At 42.3% G+C, this 22,595-nt stretch overlaps 1 protein-coding gene across 1 annotated transcript in view; it reads right to left on the reverse strand.

Moving 5' to 3' along the window:
* DIAPH3 (diaphanous related formin 3) overlaps positions 1–11,503 on the reverse strand; it is a 565,809-nt gene extending 554,306 nt beyond the window's left edge. Inside the window, exon 1 of the mRNA XM_067016329.1 lies at positions 11,228–11,503. Within this exon, the coding sequence (XP_066872430.1) occupies positions 11,228–11,407 (180 nt within the window). The 5' untranslated portion in view covers positions 11,408–11,503. The remainder of the gene's footprint in view (positions 1–11,227) is intronic.
* Between the last annotated feature and the right edge of the window lie 11,092 nt (positions 11,504–22,595).

Raw genomic sequence — 22,595 nt, forward strand, 5'->3', positions numbered from 1 at the left:
CAGATAAAGTATGTAATAAGAGGGAAACAGAAGAGGAAAGGGAAGAAAGGAAGCAGAGGGAGCAAGAGGCCCGTGAATTAAGGCGGGACAAGCGGCAAGAGAGGAATTTGAGTAAGATACTGGCCACTGTAGTCAGAGGAGGAAATATTAGAGACAGGAATAGACAGGAAGGGCGGACAGGAAGGCGACCATTAGACAAGGATCAATGTGCTTACTGTAAAGAAAAAGGTCACTGGGTAAGAGAATGCCCTAAAAAGAAGAATGGGGGAAAACCAACCAGAGACAAAATTTTACCCCTGGAAGAGGAAAATTAGGAAAGTCAGGGCTCGGACCCTCTCCCCGAGCCCAGGGTAACCCTGAAAGTTGAGGGGGAACCAGTTCAGTTTTTGGTGGATACTGGAGCTCAGCACTCAGTCCTCCTGCAACCAAGAGGGCCTCTCTCAGACAAGCGGTCATGGGTCCAAGGGGCTACAGGAAATAAACAATATTCTTGGACCACCCGCCGGACTGTAGATCTTGGAATGGGGCAAGTGACCCACTCATTTCTGGTCATTCCAGAATGCCCCTATCCGCTGTTGGGGAGAGACCTACTCTCCAAAGTCGGGGCACAGATTCACTTCCAGCCCGAGGGACCCACCATAACGGATAGCCAGGGAAGGCTCCTCCAGATTTTAACTATGAAATTAGAAGATGAACACAGGATCTATGAGAAACCCTCACCTCCTCAAACTGATATGCAGGACTGGATGACCAGGTTCCCTCAGGCCTGGGCTGAGACTGCTGGGATGGGGATGGCAAAATACCGCCCCCCGATGGTAATGGAACTTAAGGCTACCGCCACACCAGTAACAATCCGCCAATACCCTATGAGCAAAGAGGCTCGGGACGGATGCCGTCCGCATAAACAGAGACTGCTGGAATTAGGAATCCTGGTGAGATGCCAATCAGCATGGAACACACCTCTCCTGCCTGTTAAGAAGCCAGGGACTAATGATTACAGGCCAGTACAGGATCTACGAGAGGTAAACAAGCAGGTAACAGACTTACACCCCACTGTGCCAAATCCTTATAACCTCTTGAGTACTCTCCCACCTCAACATACTTGGTACACTGTCTTGGATCTTAAGGATGCTTTCTTTTGTTTGAGACTTTCCTCCCTCAGCCAGCCCTACTTTGCTTTCGAGTGGAAGGACCCTGCCTCAGGAATAGCAGGCCAGCTGACTTGGACACGCCTGCCTCAAGGATTTAAAAATTCTCCTACCATCTTCGATGAAGCGCTGCATCAGGACCTGGCATCGTACAGAGAATCTAACCCCCAGGTAACTCTGCTTCAATATGTTGATGATATTCTTTTAGCTGCGGAAACCCGAGAGGACTGCATCAAGGGGACTGAAAGACTGCTGACGGAACTTGAAACATTGGGATACCGGGCATCAGCGAAAAAAGCCCAAATCTGTCAGCGACAGGTCAGTTACCTGGGGTATTTACTAAAAGAAGGACAGAGATGGCTCTCAGAAAGCAGAAAAGACACTGTGGCCCGAATGCCTGCCCCTAAGAGTCCCAAACAGGTCAGAGAATTCTTGGGGACGGCTGGATTCTGCAGGCTATGGATTCCGGGGTTTGCTGAACTGGCAGCCCCTCTGTACCCCCTAACCAAGAGCGGCACCCCATTCACATGGGGTGACAAGGAACAACGGGCTTTTGACCAAATTAAGAGAGCCTTGCTATCAGCCCCGGCCCTAGGGCTACCCGATGTAACTAAACCTTTTCATCTATATGTGGCAGAAAACAAAGGTATTGCAAAGGGAGTACTGACTCAAAAGCTGGGCCCTTGGAATCGCCCTGTTGCATACCTATCAAAGAAATTAGACCCTGTGGCAGCTGGCTGGCCTGCCTGTCTGAAAATAATTGCTGCCGTGGCCACACTGGTAAAAGATGCAGATAAACTGACTTTAGGACAAAATCTGACAATAACTGCACCTCATGCACTAGAAAGTGTAATTCGCCAACCGCCTGATAGATGGCTCACCAACGCCAGAATAACACATTATCAGACTCTACTCCTGAATTCGGACCGCATTAAATTTACTTCAGCCACCGGGCTGAACCCTGCTACACTGTTACCGGACCCTGACATAGAAGGCACCACCATCATTCATGACTGTCAAGAGGTGCTAGCGGCAGCGCACGGAACCAGACCAGACCTGACAGACCAGCCCCTCCCGGACGCTACCCTTACCTGGTTTACGGATGGGAGCAACTTCCTAGAAGAAGGTAAGCGACGGGCGGGGGCTGCAGTGGTAGACGGGAAAGAAATTATATGGGCTGCCGCGCTGCCGCAGGGAACCTCCGCTCAGCGGGCTGAACTAATAGCCATGACTAAAGCTTTGGAGTTGGCTGAAAATAAAAAGGTTAACATCTATACGGACAGTAGGTATGCCTTCGCTACCGCTCATGTCCATGGGGCCATCTATCAACAGAGAGGGTTACTAACTTCGGCGGGAAAAGAAATTAAAAATAAAGAAAAAATAGTAGCCCTGCTGGCAGCCCTGATGCTCCCAACCAAAGTTAACATTATTCACTGCCCTGGGCATCAAAAAGGAAATTCGCCACTAATAAAAGGAAATAATATGGCCGATCGAGTGGCCCGAGAAGTGGCATTAGGAGAAATTATCCTGGAACTGACTAACACAGACCCTGAGACACCAGTGCCCACCCCAACCAAGGGGTCCTTGTCCCCCCAGCAAACAAAGTCTATGTTACAGCAAATCCATAGATGGACACATCTGGGCACTAAGAAAATGGTGTCTCTGTTGCAAAAGGCGGGCTATGATACCCCTGGATTAACCAAATTGGCCGAGCAAATTGCTCGGGAATGTATTCCATGCCAGCAGGTGAACACAAACAAAGGAAATGTGGCCAGCGGTAAGAGGCTCCGAGGAGACCAACCTGGAGCTTACTGGGAAGTCGACTTCACTGAAATCCGTCCAGGAAGATACGGTAACAGATATCTCTTAGTTTTCATAGACACTTTTTCAGGATGGATAGAAGCTTTCCCAACGAAAAAGGAGACAGCTACTATGGTGACCAAGAAGATCTTAGAAGAAATTTTCCCGCGGTTCGGGGCACCAAAGGTAATAGGATCCAATAATGGTCCCGCCTTCGTTGCCCAGGTAAGTCAGGGTGTGGCCAAATACCTGGGGACTGATTGGAAATTACATTGTGCCTGTAGACCCCAAAGTTCAGGACAGGTAGAAAGGATAAATAGGACTCTAAAAGAGACCTTGACTAAATTGTCCATAGAGACTGGCGGTACTGATTGGACGGTGCTCCTTCCCCTGGCCCTGTTTCGGGCCAGAAACACTCCTTCTCGCTATCACCTCACTCCTTTCGAAATTCTGTACGGGGCACCTCCCCCTCTGCTCACACTGGGGGAAGGTATCAGCCCCGACTGTCAAAATAACACTGATCTGTATGCCAGGCTGTTGGGGCTCCAGCTGGTTCAGAAGGAAGTGTGGTCTCAGTTGGCAGAGGCATACCGGCCGGGGACCCCTGCAGAAGCCCATCCCTTCCAAGTCGGAGACTCTGTGTACGTCCGCCGGCATCGGACCCAGACGCTGGAACCCCGCTGGAAGGGCCCCTACATCGTACTGCTCACCACTCCAACTACAGTCAAGGTAGACGGCATAGCTGCCTGGATCCACGCCTCGCACGTTAAGGCGGCCCCAACATCCACCGGAGGCTTGACCCCATTCCCAACTTCAGCAACACCAGAATGGAAAGTCCAGAAAACCAGCAACCCGCTCAAGCTCAAGCTCCTGCGATCATCCGGCTCATAATCCTGACTCTGCTGCCTCAGCTAATCGTGAGTGACTTTAGCCCTCACATGCCCCAGCGGCTGACCTGGCAAGTCATCTCCCAGACTGGAGATGTGATCTGGTCGGTTAGTCACACCGCACCCCCTTGGACTTGGTGGCCTGATCTGTTTCCTGATGTATGTAAGTTGGCAATTGGGATGTCAGCATGGGGCATGTCTGATCATTATGACCTAGCTAACACCCCACATGATAACTCGGATAAAATTTTCCTCAAATTTGGGCCGGAACCTGTGACTCTTACCCTGGCTGTGCTTTTAGGGTTGGGAATGGCGGCTGGAATAGGGACAGGCGCAACAGCCCTTATCCAGCAACCTCACTATTATGATAGCCTGAGACAGGCTGTGGATGTTGAACTCCGGGCATTAAAAAGCTCTATAACTCAGTTAAAGGAGTCACTTACTTCACTCTCTGAGGTAGTGATGCAAAACCGGAGGGGATTAGATCTACTATTTCTTAAAGAAGGAGGACTCTGTGCCGCATTAAAAGAAGAATGTTGTTTTTATATTGATCATTCTGGGGCTATCACCGAAACTATGGACAGGCTTAGGGAGCGCCTGGACAAAAGGCAACAAGAAAGGGAAAATCAAAAAGGATGGTTCCAATCATGGTTTGACAAATCACCCTGGCTTACTACTTTAATTTCCACCTTGTTAGGACCCCTCATTATTTTGTTGCTGCTCTTAACTTTTGGACCATGCATTTTAAATCGCTTGATAGCCTTTATCAGACAACGTGTCAGTGCAGTACAAGTGTTAATGCTAAGACAACAATATCAAAGCTTGCAGAGAGAGACTGAAATTTCATGATTGAAATTAGTTGCAAAAAGAAAAGGGGGGAATGTAGGGCCTCAACTATACTTACACCCCTACTTCCCTATCGATACTTTTGAGCTTTAAGCTTTTTCGCTGGCAATAAGATAATGGAATGTCCCCGCCCTGGGCAGAAACCGCTCCGAGCAAACAAGTATGGCGGGGGATGAAACCTCAGCAAACCAGTATGGCGGGTGATAAGAATGATTAAGCCAGAGTTTAAAGGTCGCCCTAGCCAACCATAACTCATGTGACTCAACCCCCACTCCGGTAAATGTAAAGTAGGCATCCAACAGCTAACCAATCAAGGAACTAGAGCCAAGACCCCCACTCCGGTAAATGTAAAGCAGGCATCCAACAGCTAACCAATCAAGGAACTAGAGCCAAGTCCCCACTCCGGTCCAGGAACAAACAAACCAATGAGGAAAAAACCCTTGATATATCCACACTTTGCATAATGAAAACTATAAAATGTATGTAATTCCGCTTGGGGGGGTTCCTCTTCGGCCTCCTGCGTGAGGACCAAGGAACCCCGGTGCACCGGCTCCTAATAAACCTCTTGCGTGTTGCAGCGACTCTCGACTCTTGGCGGTTCTTGGGCGAGCTGGGACCCCTCAGAGACCGTTCAGGTCTAACAATACAAAGATTCTAGGACACAGCAATAAAGTTATGCCATAAAGTAGAGTTAATTTAAGACAACAATAATAAAAGCATGACAAATTTTAGCATTCTACCAACTGCGCAAAGGTATTTCAGGTAACATCTGTTCAGAAGCAATTGTTACAAGACAGACTAGATGAGATGCAAGGTTTCACAGTGCAATAAATGTATGTCAGTTTGCTTCTTCATAATTAAAGACCCAAGTCTTTGAAAAAAGCAATTAAGCCTTGCTCTAAATCTAAGACAATTATCCCTGCTCCCACCCCTTTTTACTCACAAAGAAAAGATCCAGAGTGATCCAGAAGTAATAAATACTATATATTACCTATTTTCAGCAGCTAAATATACTCCCCAAAAGCCACTTGATATATTTTGTTTTCTTGATAAATCATCTATTAACAAACAAAAGTAAACTTATTTTTCCTGTTAGAAGGATAGAAGAAAAGAAAGTCTGGGATGATTCAGAGCAATTTACGTTCAACGCTCTGTATCCGCAGGTTCTGAATCTGACTAGTCAACCACAGATCAAAAATATTTGGGGAAAAGAAGTTCCAGACAGTTCCAAAAAGCAAAACTTGAATTTGCCACACACTAGCAACTATTTACATAGCATTTACATTGTATTTACAACTATATACATAGCATTTACGACTATATACATAGCATTTACATTGTATTAGGTATTATAAGTAACCTAGAATGACTTACTGAAGAATGTGCATAGGTTATATGCAAACACTATGCCATTTTATGTAGGGGACTTGAGCATCCATGAATTTTAGTATCCAAGGAGGGTCCTGGAGCCAACCCCCCGTGGATACCGAAGGACGACTATACTTAGAAGACGGGACTGAATAAAGTGATTTTTACTTTATGAAGGTTTCAGTGCCTGCTAGGTTAGGTGGAATTTTGACATGAATAAAACTCAGGTGCCTAAAGCCTTCAACTAAGAACACCATCTCCAATTCTTGACAGTGTAACTCTAGGACAACTGAGAGTATCACTTTAGCTGAGGACTCAATGAAGAAATAAATTCAAAAAGAGCACACAGAAATCACCTGTATCATTATCATAGCTGCTTTATGATAATGATACAGTACAGCAAGATGAATGAAGGTTCTAGTCATTATTCCAGGAAACCCAACTGTGGTTATCTAATATTCGCTCAAATCACACATCTTCCAAAATAAACGATACCACAGGAAGAGATTTAAATGAATCTGATGGTTCTCCTAAAACATACATTTATAAACTGTGAAACCAAAACTTTCAATGTGTGGTCATCCTCATAACTGCTGTTAGTTTCCTGTGGCTGCCGTAACAAATTACCACAAACCTGATAGCTTAAAACAGCAGAAATGTGTTCATCTGGGCTAAAATCAAGGTGTCAGCAGGGCCGATCTCCCGATATGGCAGAAGGGTTCCTTGCCTCTTCCAGTTTCTGATGGCTGCCAGCATTCTTCCGCATGTGGCTGCATCCCCAATCTCTGCCTTGTAGCCACCTCACCTTCTCCCTTTCCGTAGTCAAATCTTCCTCTGCCTCCTTCTCATAAGGAAGTGTGTTTGCATTTAGGGTCCACCCTGATAATCCAGGAAAATATCCCTATTTTTTAAAACTTAACTTAATCATGCCTGCAATGTCCTTTTTTTGTCATAAGCTAACATTCACAGGTTCCAGGAATTAACGTGAATGTTAAGACGTGAATAACTTTGGGGGATCATTATTCAGCCTACCACACCTGCCTCCAAATAAGCCCAAGGAAATAAGGCGAGCAGGCACTATTCTCACCAAGCCCACTCCGATTTCAACTCTCAAGTTCCCAGTACAATAAGCAAAAGTTCTCCAACCTAATACCTCTTCCCACCTCACAATCTGCCTATAATCAGGAAATCACTAATTCTATATTCATTAAAGGCATTACTAACTATTGTTAATGGTTCCTGAATGAAAAAAGTATCAGTAAAGCAGTAAAAGTAAAACTCCCACTAGCATGGGAGAGTAATACAGGATAGTGACTAAGGAAGTGTACTCTGGTGCCAGCTTGCCTAGGTTCAAATCCCAGCCTCGCCCACTGGCAGCTGTGCAACCAAAGGCAATTTAACCTCTGTACCTCAGTTTCCCCTTCTAGCAAACAAGGCTAATTAATACTATCTACCTCATAGGGTTGTTATAAGGATTAAAGCACTTGAAAGTTATGAAGCACCTAGAACAGTGCTCGGCTCACTAAGGTTAACTTATTGCTAACAATGACCAAACACAGTAGACATACAGATATTAATGCACATGGTGAAAAACCTCTCACAACCAAAACTGATGGTACTGTAATGACATAACTGGACAATAACAATCTATACAATGGAAACCATGATTAGATAGATGCCAGATTTACACTAAAGTCTGTGAGAACTTAAAGGATATTCCTAATTGAAAAAGAAGACCTACTCTTCCAGCTTGGATTATGGAATTTACTGGCCCCCTTTCAAAGGGCTGGCACACATCCTAGAGACGGAAACTTCTCCAGAAGCCACACGTTCTGCTCTCACTCCGGATCTGGTGGCCACCACTGTGCGTACTGTGTGTTTCTAATAGTGGGAGGTAAGAATGGAATGCCCTGAATCACTGGCAGGCTTTTCACGACGAGTAAGAAACTGTTTTGTTTTGTTCTAGAAGGGAAATAGGACTCGGGTCCAGGTACTGACGCTGTGACCTAGGGCAGGTACAAGTTTAATGATCCTACTGAATTCTATTCACCTTCAGTCTTCACCCAGGTTCTTACATTGTCCTTCCAGCCTCACCTGGTTGCAAGCCATCTCCCAGTAACTATCCCACTACCTTAATACACACACACTGCTTGCCATATTCTCTGCTGAAACACAGTTGGTTAGTTCGCAAGCAGCCCAAAAGAAGTTGATTCATTATGCAGCCAAACTATCCTACATTTATAATAGACAAACTTCTACTATTTACACACATCTATGGGGAGAAGTTCTATGCTAGAGATGTTTATACACAATTCAGAACTAACTTGAGGCCCACAACCAAACATGCAGTAGAAAACAGGATGTTTGTCTGCTTTATCCAGGTTCAAAGTAAAACAGGATTTCAGTGGGGACCAAAGCTCCTGCCTTCTTACACTAAGACAGGAGCCAGGGCTTCCCTGGTGGCGCAGTGGTTGAGAATCCACCTGCCAATGCAGGGGACACGGGTTCGTGCCCTGGTCCGGGAAGATCCCACATGCCGCGGAGTGGCTGGGCCCGTGAGCCATGGCCGCTGAGCCTGTGCGTCTGGAGCCTATGCTCTGCAATGGGAGAGGCCACAACAGTGAGAGGCCCACGTACCACCAAAAAAAAAAAAAAAAAAAAAAAGACAGGAGCCAGTGGTCAGGTTAACCCTGAGTTCCACTACCAGTTTGTAGCTTTGTGGTTGCAAACACCAAGCACCTACATTATCCCTACTTCTGTCCCATCACCAACCTGCTTTACTTGTTCCAGTCAAAAGCAGCTGCCCCAGGCAACTACATGACCTAATGACTAGGTGACCTGAAGAGATTCAGGCTGGCTAGCATCACTTCATCCCAAATCAAGAGAAATCCAAGAACCAACTTGATGTCTGGCAGTACAGCAGACTGAACAACCAAACAATCATTTTTTGAGGCATTGCAGAGATCTCGTGAGGAAGAGGTGGTCTCCAAAGATCACCCTCCAACCCATTAACAAGTGTTACTGGAGTGGGACTGAGAACAGTGAGAAGTAGGCAGACTGGGAAGGGCTGCTCAGAAGGTAACCTTGAGATTGGGATACTGAGCCTAGGCCAGGACAGAGTTAGAGCTGAGCCTGGAACCCCAGGCCCTCTAAAAGTCCAGTTCAAAAGGGAGGTGGCACCCCCAGGCTCCTGGTGGAAACAGACTCAGATCACCTCCAGAGAAAAGCCTCCCCGGTTAGGTCTCCTAGAAGACAGGTTAAGACAAAGCAATGAAATTATTGAATTTGCAATTACTGAAATACAAAGTTTAACAAGCGCATAGGGAGAGACCAAGCTACCATGGGTGCAAGTCAATGTCAGACAGTCCAAAGATGCACATGCCAGAACTACCAAATAAAGAATAAAAAGAGTAAAGTAGGGATTGTCTAAAGAAATAAAAGAATAAGAAACAAGGAATATCAGGAATACAGTAACCAGGCAGATTTGAAAAAAAAGCAAATGGAACTTACAAAAATAAAAAATAATCGATAACGCACATATTCACAACAAGTTAAATAGATTAGACATAGCTGATAACAAAATTAGTGAAATGTAAAATACCAAAAAATTACCATGTAAGCAAGAATCTAAATTAGTTTGCGAGATTACAAAGAATCCAAACTACTTCTAAATTAATTTAAAGTTTTGATTCAAATCAGACCCCTATCTAAAAACACACAGCATTTTAGATGTGTTTATTAAATTTAAGGCTTAAAAGTGTTGTCTTCAGACATTTTTTCATCTTTACACCATACCTAAGAAATGAAAAACAGCACAGACTCTAGAACTCACATCACCTGATACTTTTCTCAAGGAAACTGAACTTAAATATTATCTTAGGTTCTGTTTTCATGACCTCCATGCTAGAATGATTCACAGAAAATTACACTTCATGTATTCTGGAGCACAGAAGTCGGAGACAAAATGGAATGACATTAACCCAGAGAGTAAACTGTAAAAGGAAGAAAAGTCATTGCCCAGTGGATTCTTCTCATATGGGATAGGATCTTTCTTTGCCAATCTAACCCTATCTTATTTATTCCTCGACTCTGTCAAGGTAACAATCAACAACACAGTTGATCCTCCTGTGAAATTTCACCATTCCTATGGCCATCTTGATACTTAATTTTGTATAATTAATCCATGTTGTCCCTCATTTTCAGTATTCTGATACCTCTCTTAGCTCTGCTCTCGGTTTTATTCATCTATCATTTTTAATTGTTATATGTAGCTACTCACTCCTCCTCCAGAAGACTTTATTCCCTTAATTTGTGTATCCTGACTTACATTCCTAACAACTTTCATTTGTTCACAGAAGGCACATGCTGTGCTGTAAAATGTCACCTATGACTAAAATGTTTTTCCATAATCCTAAGTAAAATGGAGGGGTTAGTATTAAATTTTCAATTCCGTTGGTCTCACCCCAAATGTATCCACTCTCTATGTGATTAATTTGTGACTTATTTACACACACACAACAAAACAATCTTCACTATCTATTCTTTCACTAGCTGATGGCAACAGAAAGATTTAGAAGGCGCTAATCATGACACTTCCTTTGACTGTTGAAGAGAAGCAACCAGAACAGCAGGTTTCAAATACTTAGACTTCTTTCCAAACTAAACATTCTTTAGCAGTGACCACATGACCCGCCAATTTTTAAACGAGCTGTTTCAACTTGGAAAATCATAATCTACTTTTAAAAATTATTCTTGGGATTTAAATATTAAGCAGAAAAAGAAACACTATCACCTAAAAATTCACTATGATATATCTCATACCCTCAGATGCTGGGGGGGAAAGGAAGAGTTTAACTTAAAAAAATGCAAAGTCCATAGTGACGTCAATACTCAGACATTTTAACTGTTTCTCACGTCAGCCTTAAAAAATTTGGGGCAACACACTGATCAGGGTATTTGTCAAAGGATCCAAATAGAATTGGACCCTGCCGTCATAAATCTATGAAGAGATTGGCAGCTCTGACAATCTACAACAAAATGTAGCCCTCAGTTAGGCCCTGTGGGCCCACCCACGCTGTCAGTCAGGTCAGAGCTGAATGACATTGAAGGACCCGGGACAGAGCCGCAGCCTACCGGCACTGTGGGAGCTGCCCCACCCCAGCTTCAGGCCTAACTTACAAACTTAGGGCGTTTCTCTCCAGGTTCCTCAGAGCCTCCGGGCGGCGGAGGGTGCTGGGAGCCCTTCCTGCGCGGCATCTTGCTGTCCCGGCAGCTGCGGAACGAGGCGGAGGAGGGATAGGCAGCCCCGGCGGCCGAGCCCTGCGCCTGTGGGTGCAGCCGTGGTCGGTACGGATCCATGCTTCCCCGCAGCTCCGGGGGAGTAGGAGAGGAAAGAAGGCGGCAGCTCTACAAGCCACAGGCGGGAGCCCAGGGGTCTGCGGCGCACTCGCCTTCCCGGTTCCACCACCCACGCCGCCAGTTGTGTTCAGCCCAACCGCTGCCTCCGGGGCCGCAGCCAACACATCCGAAAATTCCCGCCGCCGCTGACCGCCCGGGACCCGCCAATCCCACGCAGCGCGGTCAGTGACGCTCCCGGGAGCCGCCCCTTCCGGGCAAAGAGAAACGTGATTGGCTGTTCCGCCCGTTCCTTTCCCTGCTCAAGCTTCTGTTGGTTCAGGCAGCGCACCTTAAGGGATTGGGTTTGGGGAAGCATGGAGAATTTGCCGGGAAGTCTCTTGTTTGGGTGTATTTGGAATTGGGAGAATGGATTCCTGCTAACCTGGGAGTCTGGCGAGACCCGGCCTAAACCACCATTTGAGCAGCGCTGGGATGTGAAATCATCTGCTAACCTTCTCTGCAAGCCTCAGGAGGTCTCGGTGCGATGGCCACTGGGAAAAGTAGTTCTGGGACCCGTATTTGAAGGGGTGCTAAGCAGGAGAGAACCACAGCGCCCACGGCGCTCCATAAGGATGCTTTCTCGACAGATTGTCAAAATGCCTGCTGAGTGCCGGAGTGCTGCGGGCCCGCTCAGGGTGGCAGAAACGGCCACCAAAACTCGCGCTGGGCCACGCCCTTAAGGAGCTCACAGTCTAATGTGCTTCACAAATCCTTACACTAATAACAAAATAATGTAAATGTTATAGCAGTTATTTTAAAAGTTCATTGAGAACAAAAGGGAGAGGAATTGATATTAAATCTGAAGGAGGGGATTTGGAAAGACGAAAGGAAGGATGCCTAGATTTTCTCTAAACAGAAAAGAGTGGCAGGACTTTCAGATAAAAGACATTCCAGGCAGGAACAAGGCCAAGAGGAGTGAAGAACAAAGAGTTGAAAAAACTTCAAGGGCATGTAATGGAGGGCCTCGAGCTGAAACCATTCCGAAGAGTTTATTGTGTATAACCAAGGCCGAGATACAAGGCCAAAGCGGTTTTCCCACACATAAGCGTGCTTTCTTTCCCCTTTAAAAGCAGTCTCTCCCTTTGAACTATTTCCTTAAGCTACCCATCTTCTGACTCCATGGAGGTGGTGTGGGTAAACATGCAGTACTGATTTGGGTACAAGAAACAACTCTAAGAACTCAGGAGATTAGCCCAGAGGTTGAGAAAATGGGCCTTAGTTTCAAGTAAGTCTTCACACTACAGGGGTTTTTTTTGTTTTTTTGTGGGGGGGTTGTTTGTTTGTTTTATGTTTATTTGTTTACTGTACCAAACTTTCTGTGCCAGTCTCTGTCCTCAAAAAGCACCTTATTTTTAGGGGAAATTCCAGGAGAACAGAAAGTTCAGGAGAACTGCTGGTACTTCCTATGTATTGGTGACCGTTAGACCCAGGTGCAAATTTTATTCCTGTTATTTACTAGCTCTGTGATGTTGGAGGTAATGTTAAAATTTCTTTCTGTTGCCTTTCCATATGCAAAATGGGATGATAATAATACCTAACATGCAGTGTTGTCAGGCTTAAATGAGATAGCATATGTAAAGTTCTTAGAAATGTCTGTGAAAGCCTCTCGCACCAAAGACCACCAGGAGGAACATGTGTAGTTGAACCAGTGGAGTTTGTTACTCATAAAGAATGAGGACATGCACTACGGGAATGGGGTTTCTCAGTAAGAGAGTGTTAGAAAGGACTTAAAGGATTTGGACTTCGGTTATGTGATTTTGGAAGACTCCAGAAAAAGAATGAGAAGAGTTACTCTGAATTTCAGCACTGTCAGGGATTGGGGACAGTTCGATGAGTGTGTATCTTAGTAAATCTTATCTAGAAGGATGGCAGGCTAAAGAATGAGGCTAAAGCTGTAACTGACAAAAGAGGAGCAGTCACTGATAGTCTCGGGAGGTTTGGTATTTAGTGATTTGCCCACTGACCTTATTCTGTAAGATTGGTTATTTCCTTGAGAAGAACAACAGGGCCTATCTGTGAGTGTCAGACCAGCTTCTAAAAACACTGAGGCCCAGCTGGAAGTGGCAACTAGTTCCCTGATGTCAAGGGCTGCCTTTTTCTTTCTCAGGTCCTTGGCATGTCGATGGTACTAAATATAAATAAGCAGGAGCTGTTATAATTGATTTTCAGGCTTTACATAGAGCACTCTGACATTTTCCTCATAGAAATTCTTTGCAACCACAATGCACTTGTGAAAATAATACATTTGTCTAAATTTCACATTTTTAAAGTACATTTTATATGTGTTTATTATTTAAACATCACAACAGCATGCCCTGCCCCTCATTCTGATGCCCCAACAAAAAGGATATGATATACCCTACTGAGTCAACAATTTTGGAAGTGCTACCTTGTGCCAGCCTTGGTACCCAGGGCTGGGACAAAGTTGAATGGAACCAAAGACAGACCTGGAGAAGCTTGGAATCCAGGAATATGTTTCTTTCCTTTATCGTGTCTGTTCATTCTAAACATCTAGACAATTAGTAATGCAGTCCTTGTGAGGGTTCACTCTTAATGACTATATAAGAGAGAAAGTTGTGGAAAGTTGAGGGAAGGGATGGATCATTCCCATTCAAAATTTTTTTTTTAGTGACAAACAATTTTATGAGATACCATTTTACCTTCATCAGACTGGCAAATATTACAAAGTTCCACATCACCAAGTATTGACCATGATGTAGGGATTTCTTCGTAGATGATAAGAGTGCAAAACTGGTACAACCAATTTGGGCAGCAACTTGGAAACACCTAGTAATGGTGAAGGTACATGTACCTATGACCCAGCAATTCCATATCTGAAGTCTCCCTGGAGAAGGCCAAAGATGCCGTACAAAGGTATTTCCTGAACATCTGTAAGAGCCAAAAAGGGTAAAGCATTTAGCCATCCTGCAGTCAGGGAATATGTGGATAAATTTCAAAAATAAAGAGGAAAATCAACTGGCAAAATATATATATATATACATATATATATATAAATGTAATGTGTATGTGCGTGATAACACTGCAAAAACAAGAGGGAAATAAACACAACAAGGTCATCTAGTTCCAAAGAGGAAAGGAAGAAGAAGGAAGGAATTAAAGCTGAAATATTATAGCTGAAGCATCGGTAAATGTTTTTATCTATTAAAAATGAAAGATCTGAAGTAAATCTAGCAGAATGTTAACACATTTAATCTCAATGGTGGGTATATTTGTGTCTATTTTACTTTTTATTATTTTCTGTAATTTTCTGTTTATTGGAAATGTTTCATATTAAGGGTTTTGGGGGGGTTTGAAAATAAGTTTTTTATATATAAGGTTTTTAACAAAATACATAAGCTAACAGAAATAAAGTAACTTTAGAAATAGCTCCCTTAACTCTTCCCATTCCTTCAGAAAATTTTAGTTTGTTGGCATTGAGACCACAATGAGCTATTAAGTTCATGTAAGGAAAAATTAATTTCCTTTTAGGATGTCACCAAAAATTTCCCCAAGCATGGCCAAGTATCCCTGAAGGGTTGAGTAATGTTTCACTGTATAGATATAGCACATTTTGTTTATCCATTCATCAGTTGATGGTCATTTGGATTTTTCTCCACCTTTTGACTATTATGAATAATGCTGCTATAAATATTCATTTACAAGTTTTTGTGTGGACATAAGTATTTCTTCTCTTGGATACATGCACAGGAGAAAAATCACTGGGTGATATGCTAACAGTTTAAGGAGCTGTCAGACTTTTCCAAAGTAGCTGCACCATCCTACATTCCCATCAACAGTGATGGTTCCAATTTCCCCACATCCTTGCCAACAATTTTTTTTTTTACCTGACTTTTTGAACTTAGCCATGCTAGTGTGTGTGGAGTGGTATCTCATTGTAATTTTGATATGCTGCTTATTTTGTAAAGAAAATGTTATTGAAATACAACTATGCCTCTTCTTTTACATATTGTCTGTAGCTGCTTTTGCTCTACAACTGTAGCATACTTGGGACAGAGACCATATGGCCTGCAAAGCCTAAAATGTTTACTATCTGGCCCTTTACAGAAAAATATTTTCTGACCCCTGCTAAATTATTTTTCCCTCTTGGTGTATCACAATTTGTTTTGTTCGGTTATTTCTTTTTCTTCAATGAGAGTAGTATTCCAGTAAGAAGCAAATATTAATTTTGGACAAATGTTCATGATAGAGTCACGTTCTTCCCTTTGCTGTATTACACACTTACACAGGCTTTAACAGTTTTTTTTAAGTCTGTTTAGCAAGGCCAAGAAGATCTTGCTACCATAATAAGTCACTGTGGAGAACAGTTGATTCAAGGTAGATGTGAAAAGGAAAATTATTATATAGATATGTGATTCTTCTTAAAACACATTTAAGTAATTTGTGCTCTGCTAAGCTTTCTCCAGGGCCTTATGCTGTAAGTTAAGATAGACATTTTTCATAGGGAATATAGTTAATATATTAACACAGTTTAATGTCATGCTTAATAGTTTCCTGGGATGTTTTGATTAGAAAATTAATTTGCCCATATTTGTAGATGATAGAGCCATTTAAAAGGGAATAGGAATCTTCCCTAATATTAACTAACTTATATTAACTAATATTAACATTTAACTAAGGTTCAGTTGAAAGTGTTAGATGTCACTACCAGATCACACTCCCAATATTTGAAATAAGTAGGAAAAAGGAATTAAGAAATCATTAAGACTGTTGTAAGATTACAGTTTAATTTTCCATATTAAAACACAATTACTAACTCCCAGATATAATTTGTTGAGTCACTTGGATAATAATTTGGCTAACAATAGCAAATAGTAACTACGTAACTCAAAGCTAAAAATACATATAAAATAAGCTAGAATTCTATGGTACCCTATAGAGATTTTCAGATATTCTTTTTCTTTCATTAATGTCTCTTTCTCATCACCATATATGTTTTTCTTTTTTTAACCTCAGATGAATTTCTGTGTTTTGGACATTCTGTAAAATCAAATGTACATAAAGCCTGTCTTTATTGAGCTCTCTCCTGAAGGCATTCTTTTGTGGGCATTATTTGCTTTGGTTCTAATTCTTTAGCTGAGCCCATCCTAATACAATAGAATAAATACAGTTTTGTCAGTTTGCCATGATTAATCTATTGATGTCTCTATCCGGTCATGAGAGGGTATTGTATAATTAGTTGCAATGGTTAGCAAAGTTAGCATCCTTAGGTTTTTTGCCTATGATGTCTGAAATATTTACAATTTCCTGTGAAATCAAGCTCTGCCTGCGCAAGCGACCAGAAAATTTTATGCTGTCAGGTCTCAATCCTTGATCACCTCTCCATTTGCTGCCATTGATAACAGCATTCTCTTTATTTTTTTTTTTACATATAACGATATATTAGTTTCAGGTATACAATATACAATATAATGATTTGATTTTGTACATATATATATATATTCTTTTTTTTTTTTTTTTTTTTTTGGCTGCGCCACGTGGCTTGTGGGATCTTAGTTCCCTAACCAAGGATTGAACCCGGGCAACCCGGGCCCTTGGCAGTGAGAGCACAGAGTCCTAACCACTGACCACCAGGGAATCCCCTGTATATATTTTGAAATGATTCCACAATAAGTCTACTTAACATCTGTCACTTTATACAGTTACAAAAAAAATGTTTTTCTTGTGATGAGTATCCTTCTTCAACATCTGTACTCGCTTATTTCTCTCATCATCTCTCTAAACATTCTTTCCCTGACCTTTGCTCGCATCTCACCCTATAGTATGCCTCAAGGTAGAAAACCTGATTCAGTTCCACTTTTTGCAGGGCCTCCAAATAACAAATGACTGGCGGAGTTCATGCTTCTGCGGTACATGCATGCCCTCTGTTTACCCATCTGCAAAATGAAGAGGTTAAATTGTTCTTCATATATTCCAACTAAGGTGCTCAGAGCTCTAATCTTTCATATCAGTACCTCCGGGGCCACCACATAAGGGGAGGGAAAAGGAAATGGAATGATTCTGGGCCTTCTCCCAAGAGACATTTAAACCAACACTGCTTTTACTTGTTGCACACAAAATTCTTCAACATGAGGTTTCATGTGGAACAAAAAAGGATTTGGAAAAAAGTAAAAAAAATTATTAAATGAAATGGAGTCTAAATCAGTTTTTCTCAGTCTTTTTTTTTAATTATCATTCCCTTAAGGAGCCTTTGTAGACTTTTTTCCTAATTACCTCCCTGTAAAATTTTAATACTTTAGATATACCATGTATTTATCAGTGCTTTAGACATAAAAAGAGACCTTTTTTTGCCCCCTAAGAACCAGTTTTCATACCTTTGGCATGAGGTACCAAGGGTGATATCAGCTCCCTTCCCATCCTCTAAATGCTCTAAATAATCCACTACATAACTAACTGGGTGACTTTGAGCTACTTACTATCCTCTGAGAATCTCTATTTCCATTTACAAAACAGAAGAAATAATTTACAAGCATATTATCAAGATTAATTGAAGCAACATATACAAAAGTGTTTTAGCAAAGTGCTGGGTACATATATGCTCAGTGTTATTTTTCCTTCTCTTGAAAGTCCCATTCCATGTTGACATTCTATGATATCGCAATTCTAGTATATTCCCAATTTAGGCATATAACAAAACTGAACCTCTCACAATCTCCACCCCAGTTGTTAATGTTTGCCAGCACCACCACTGTTCTTCAATATTCCAGACAGCAATCCTGAAAGTTCTCTTTGACATTTCTTCTTTTTGACAAATTACACCCAAGTCAAGGTGGTACAGGGTGAACAGTGAGCACCACCCCAAAATCTGAAAAGGAAGAATGTTTGCCCTTCTGATAATCAAACTAATTAAATTAACATATAATTGAAATTGTTGGGTTTTTTCCTACATTAAAGGACTGATAACTTTGACTTCACCTGTCTATTAATCCATGTAAAGAAAAATATTAATCAGAAGGCGGGCAGTCAGAACTGGAGAGGGGGAAAAATGAAACTATCCCATAAAATCTAACACCTAAAATCCAACACATACAAAAGTGAAATCAACATCTTTGTCTCTTTACCTGTCTCTCACCCAGTCAAGTCACCTCAGCAGATAGCAACACGGCCTACCCACTTACCTTAGCAGAAACCTGCTCCCTTTTGCATCCAGTCTCTAAATCCTGTCAATTCCTAGTCCTTAACACGCCTCAAATCCATTCTCTCCACACCATTGCCCTGCCTCAGACACTGTTCTGCACGGCTGAACCAGCCTCTGACTGCCTTCTCAGACTCCACTCTGGTCCCACCAGTGCATCCTAGAGGCTGCTGCCACAGAGCTCTCTCTGAAAAGGTTATCTGATTGCCTAGTTTCTCCTCAGGTTTAAAATCCAGCTCCTCCAGCTATCATAACTCTCTGCTACCTCAGAAGAATAAGACTGGAAACCTCTCAAGAAGAAACTGCCATAAACCAATGTGGCATATGCATTGCCTTGACTGGAGAATGGGCAGCGGAAAAACATTTTAACTAGTTTCCTGATATGAGACATCTACCTTCTCTTGACCTTAAAAGAAAACTTGGGCCTAACCTAGGGAATGGAGTGATCCCTGAGTTTAGCAAGCCCTTAATACGTCTAACCAGTCACCCACACTCCTCAGAGACTTTTCTCTGCACTGAAAAGATGTTTGCTTTGCTTCCTGGACATGAAGAAGAGATCTGTATTTTAATAAGCAGATAATTCACTAAGTTTATTTTCAGTGTCAAAATGGTTTTGGTTAGTTTTATTAAAAAATTCTTTGGGAACTCTATTCAATTTCTCAGTACTATTCTACTCTTCCTGTCATTAGGAAACCTGATTCATAGTTCTGTGTTGTTTAAATTAACTATTTTTCCATTACTCATTTTCCTAGTTTTAATTTTACTGTAAAATCTCTTCAAGATTCTGCAATTTAGACTCATAATGTCATCTCTCCTTCTTCTATTTTCCAATAAATCTTTACCTTTACCTCAGGTTACGACTTCATAAGTAAGTTTCCAAGATTTTTCTTTTCTTAAAGGCAAATGCTGGAGCCTAATTATCATCTCATCGTATGGTTTCTCTTCTCTTCTTTATTCCTCAAAACTATCACGCAGTTCTCCTGCGATTGCTATCGAAATTCATCTGACCTCTTCCCATTATATTTGTACACCTCTAAACTTACCATCTGTTGTTGTCCTTCAGATGGTTACGAAATCCTGAATTCATTTTAAGGTCCTGCCATTTCTCTAACTCTATTTTCACCTCTCTCAGTTATGTGATTCTCTACACCTAATTTTCACTTCTTACTACCAGGAGGGAGTGAACTGTTGTAAGCAAAATAAAACATCCTCTCTTCATTTACACTATGACAAGGAAGAGCTGCACCTCACCCATTTCCTGAAAAGTGGTCTTGAGCAAGGACAAACTAGACTGGCAAAGGAAGAAATGAGGTGAGCTCAGAAGGAGGCTGAACAGACAGCTGGGTACACCAGCCCCTGTTAAAGTCTTCAGGTGGGATGGACATACAGGGGACTCTAGCCCCAAATTTTTTTTTTCCTAATTTTTATATTTTTGACAGATAAAACCACAAGGCTATGGAAACACATGTTAGCCCGCCACCAAACCTGTGTTAAACCTTAGTGTTCAGTCTTAGTCTGTTTACTTTTAGTAACCACATGTTTCTCTGTCCTTAATAAATTTGCTCAAATGCGTTTTGAAATTAAGTAGTACTTCTAATTCAACCTAACCTTCTAAACTGAGGTTTAAGAAGACAGGACCTCATTTTAATATTTCAGAATGTAAAGCACATGTTCTTTTTGATCTAATTCATATATATATTTCGTGTATTTTGACCATGTCCTCTCTTAGTTTTCTCTCTTTCACTTGAAAGAATTCCTATCTTTGAGTTCTTGTCTCAGTACAGCAGCCCCAACCCCTTCAGCTGTTTTGGTCAATCATAGATGGATTTTTCCCTACTTGTCCAAATCTATACTAACTTATAATTACCAGTGCCACAAACTGAATTTCAGACATAGGTAAACCATGCTTCTGTAAGGCAGTGGATACAATTTTCATTTGTTTTTAAAATACTAAAATGCAAAATACTTTACCTATCAATAGGCCCAGTAGCTCTATTCAAAATAGAGAACTTCTTATAGTAATATATTGTATGTATAAACTGAAAATCACTCTAAAGTGTATATATTATAATTTTCTTTTTTTTTGCGGTACGCTGGCCTCTCACTGTTGTGGCCTCTCCAGTTGCAGAGCACAGGGTCCGGACGCGCAGGCTCAGCGGCCATGGCTCACGGGCCCAGCCTCTCCGCGGCATGTGGGATCTTCCCGGACAGGGGCTCGAACCCGTGTCCCCTGCATCGGCAGGCGGACTCTCAACCACTGCGCCACCAGGGAAGCCCCAATAACGACAGTGTGCGGCTTTTCTTCTTTGGCCGCGCCGCGCGGCTTGTGGGGTCTTAATTCCCAGACCAGGGATCGAACCGGGGCCTTCGACAGTGACAGCGCGGAGCCCTAACCACTGGACCGCCAGGGAAGGCCCTATATTTTATATAAATGAAACATATATATTTTTAGGAGTTGTTAACATTAATTTTCATTCCATGGTCTATCAGATTGATGTTGTGAAGCTAGCTGAAAGCATGACAGATGGCCGGAAAACAGCACTTAGTGTTAAAACTGTGTCGTAAATCATTCATAAGTGAATACCTTATCCTTCACATATGATCAAGGGTTGATGGTATCACAACCTGAAGACTGACAGAAAGTGCAGGTTTGAAGGTATGTTTGTCACAACTGTTTCCGTTGCAAGTCACAAATTCTCAGCTCCGGCTAGCTGAAGCACAGAAGCGCATGTCTTTTCATATAACAAAAAATACTAAGGAAGTTCACATAATAAAAAGAACTAGATCTCAGAAGCTGGGCCTGGAGATCAGGATTGGTTACATGATTTGCATAATGAAAATGCAAGATGCCTTGTTTTAAAATTATTAAGGATTTCAAGATGACTACAGCAGAGCAGTCAACATTATGTGTGAGGCCCTTCCAAGTTCAGAATCCTGTGTGACATGCAGGTTGTATGCCCATGAAGATGGTGTGCTAGAGATTTAAGTCAACCAGGACCTTCCTTCTCTCTTTCTCCCTGACATCTCTCACATTCACTTTTCTCTGTTTCTTTTTTCATGTTTTCCTCATTCTTTCCTACTGCAATGGTTGAGCCATTCTTTTTTGCTAATTCAAGCAAATAAAGTTTAGAGAGGGCTCCGATTGGTCATATCTGAGTGAAATGCCTAGGTTTGTTGAGGGGACACAGCAGGGGAGAGGTGGAGTTACCCAAGTGGGAGAATGGGCAGATGCATTCAAATCACAAGGAATTGTTGTGGAGTTCCTTAAAGAAAATTGGGATGCTTGCACTAATAAAGATGAGACGGAACAGTATCCTGAGTAGGCAAAACTGAAATATCCACATAAACCCATTGGGTTTGACTTGCCATCCTTATCGTTTGTAGTTTTTTAATCTTTCTGATCCACAGTGTAAAGATTATGTGAGATGATTAATACTATAGTATGGACATTCAGTAAATATTAGTTTATTTTACATTCTCTAATGTTAGTGGGCATCACAGGGTATAAAAAATGTCATCATTGGGCTTCCCTGGTGGCGCAGTGGTTGAGAGTCCGCCTGCCGGTGCAGGGAACACGGGTTCGTGCCCGGGTCCGGGAGGATCCCACGTGCCACGGAGCGGCTGGGCCCGTGAGCCATGGCTGCTGGGCATGTGCGTCCGGAGCCTGTGCTCCGCAACGGGAGAGGCCACAACAGTGAGAGGCCTGCGTACCGCAAAAAAAAAAAAGTCATCATTAATTTGGGATAGTGGTACAGTTTTTGGATTTATATATAAAAGATAAACTGCACTGTGAGTCTGGCTGGCTCTAAACCTTTTCTGCAAAACTCACATAAGAAACAGTTGAGAGAAAGCTGGAGGACAAATGGAAGGGCAGTGACAAGAAACTTGTGTTTACAATGTGAAGACTATGACTCTTCTCCAGAGCAGGTTTCATAAGTAGATCCAGTGCACATTATTTGTAAAGATTTGATCTATCCCTTAATCCCTCTCAGTACA

The sequence above is a fragment of the Kogia breviceps genome, chromosome 16, assembly GCF_026419965.1.
Source record: "Kogia breviceps isolate mKogBre1 chromosome 16, mKogBre1 haplotype 1, whole genome shotgun sequence".
NCBI classification, from domain to species: domain Eukaryota; kingdom Metazoa; phylum Chordata; class Mammalia; order Artiodactyla; family Physeteridae; genus Kogia; species Kogia breviceps.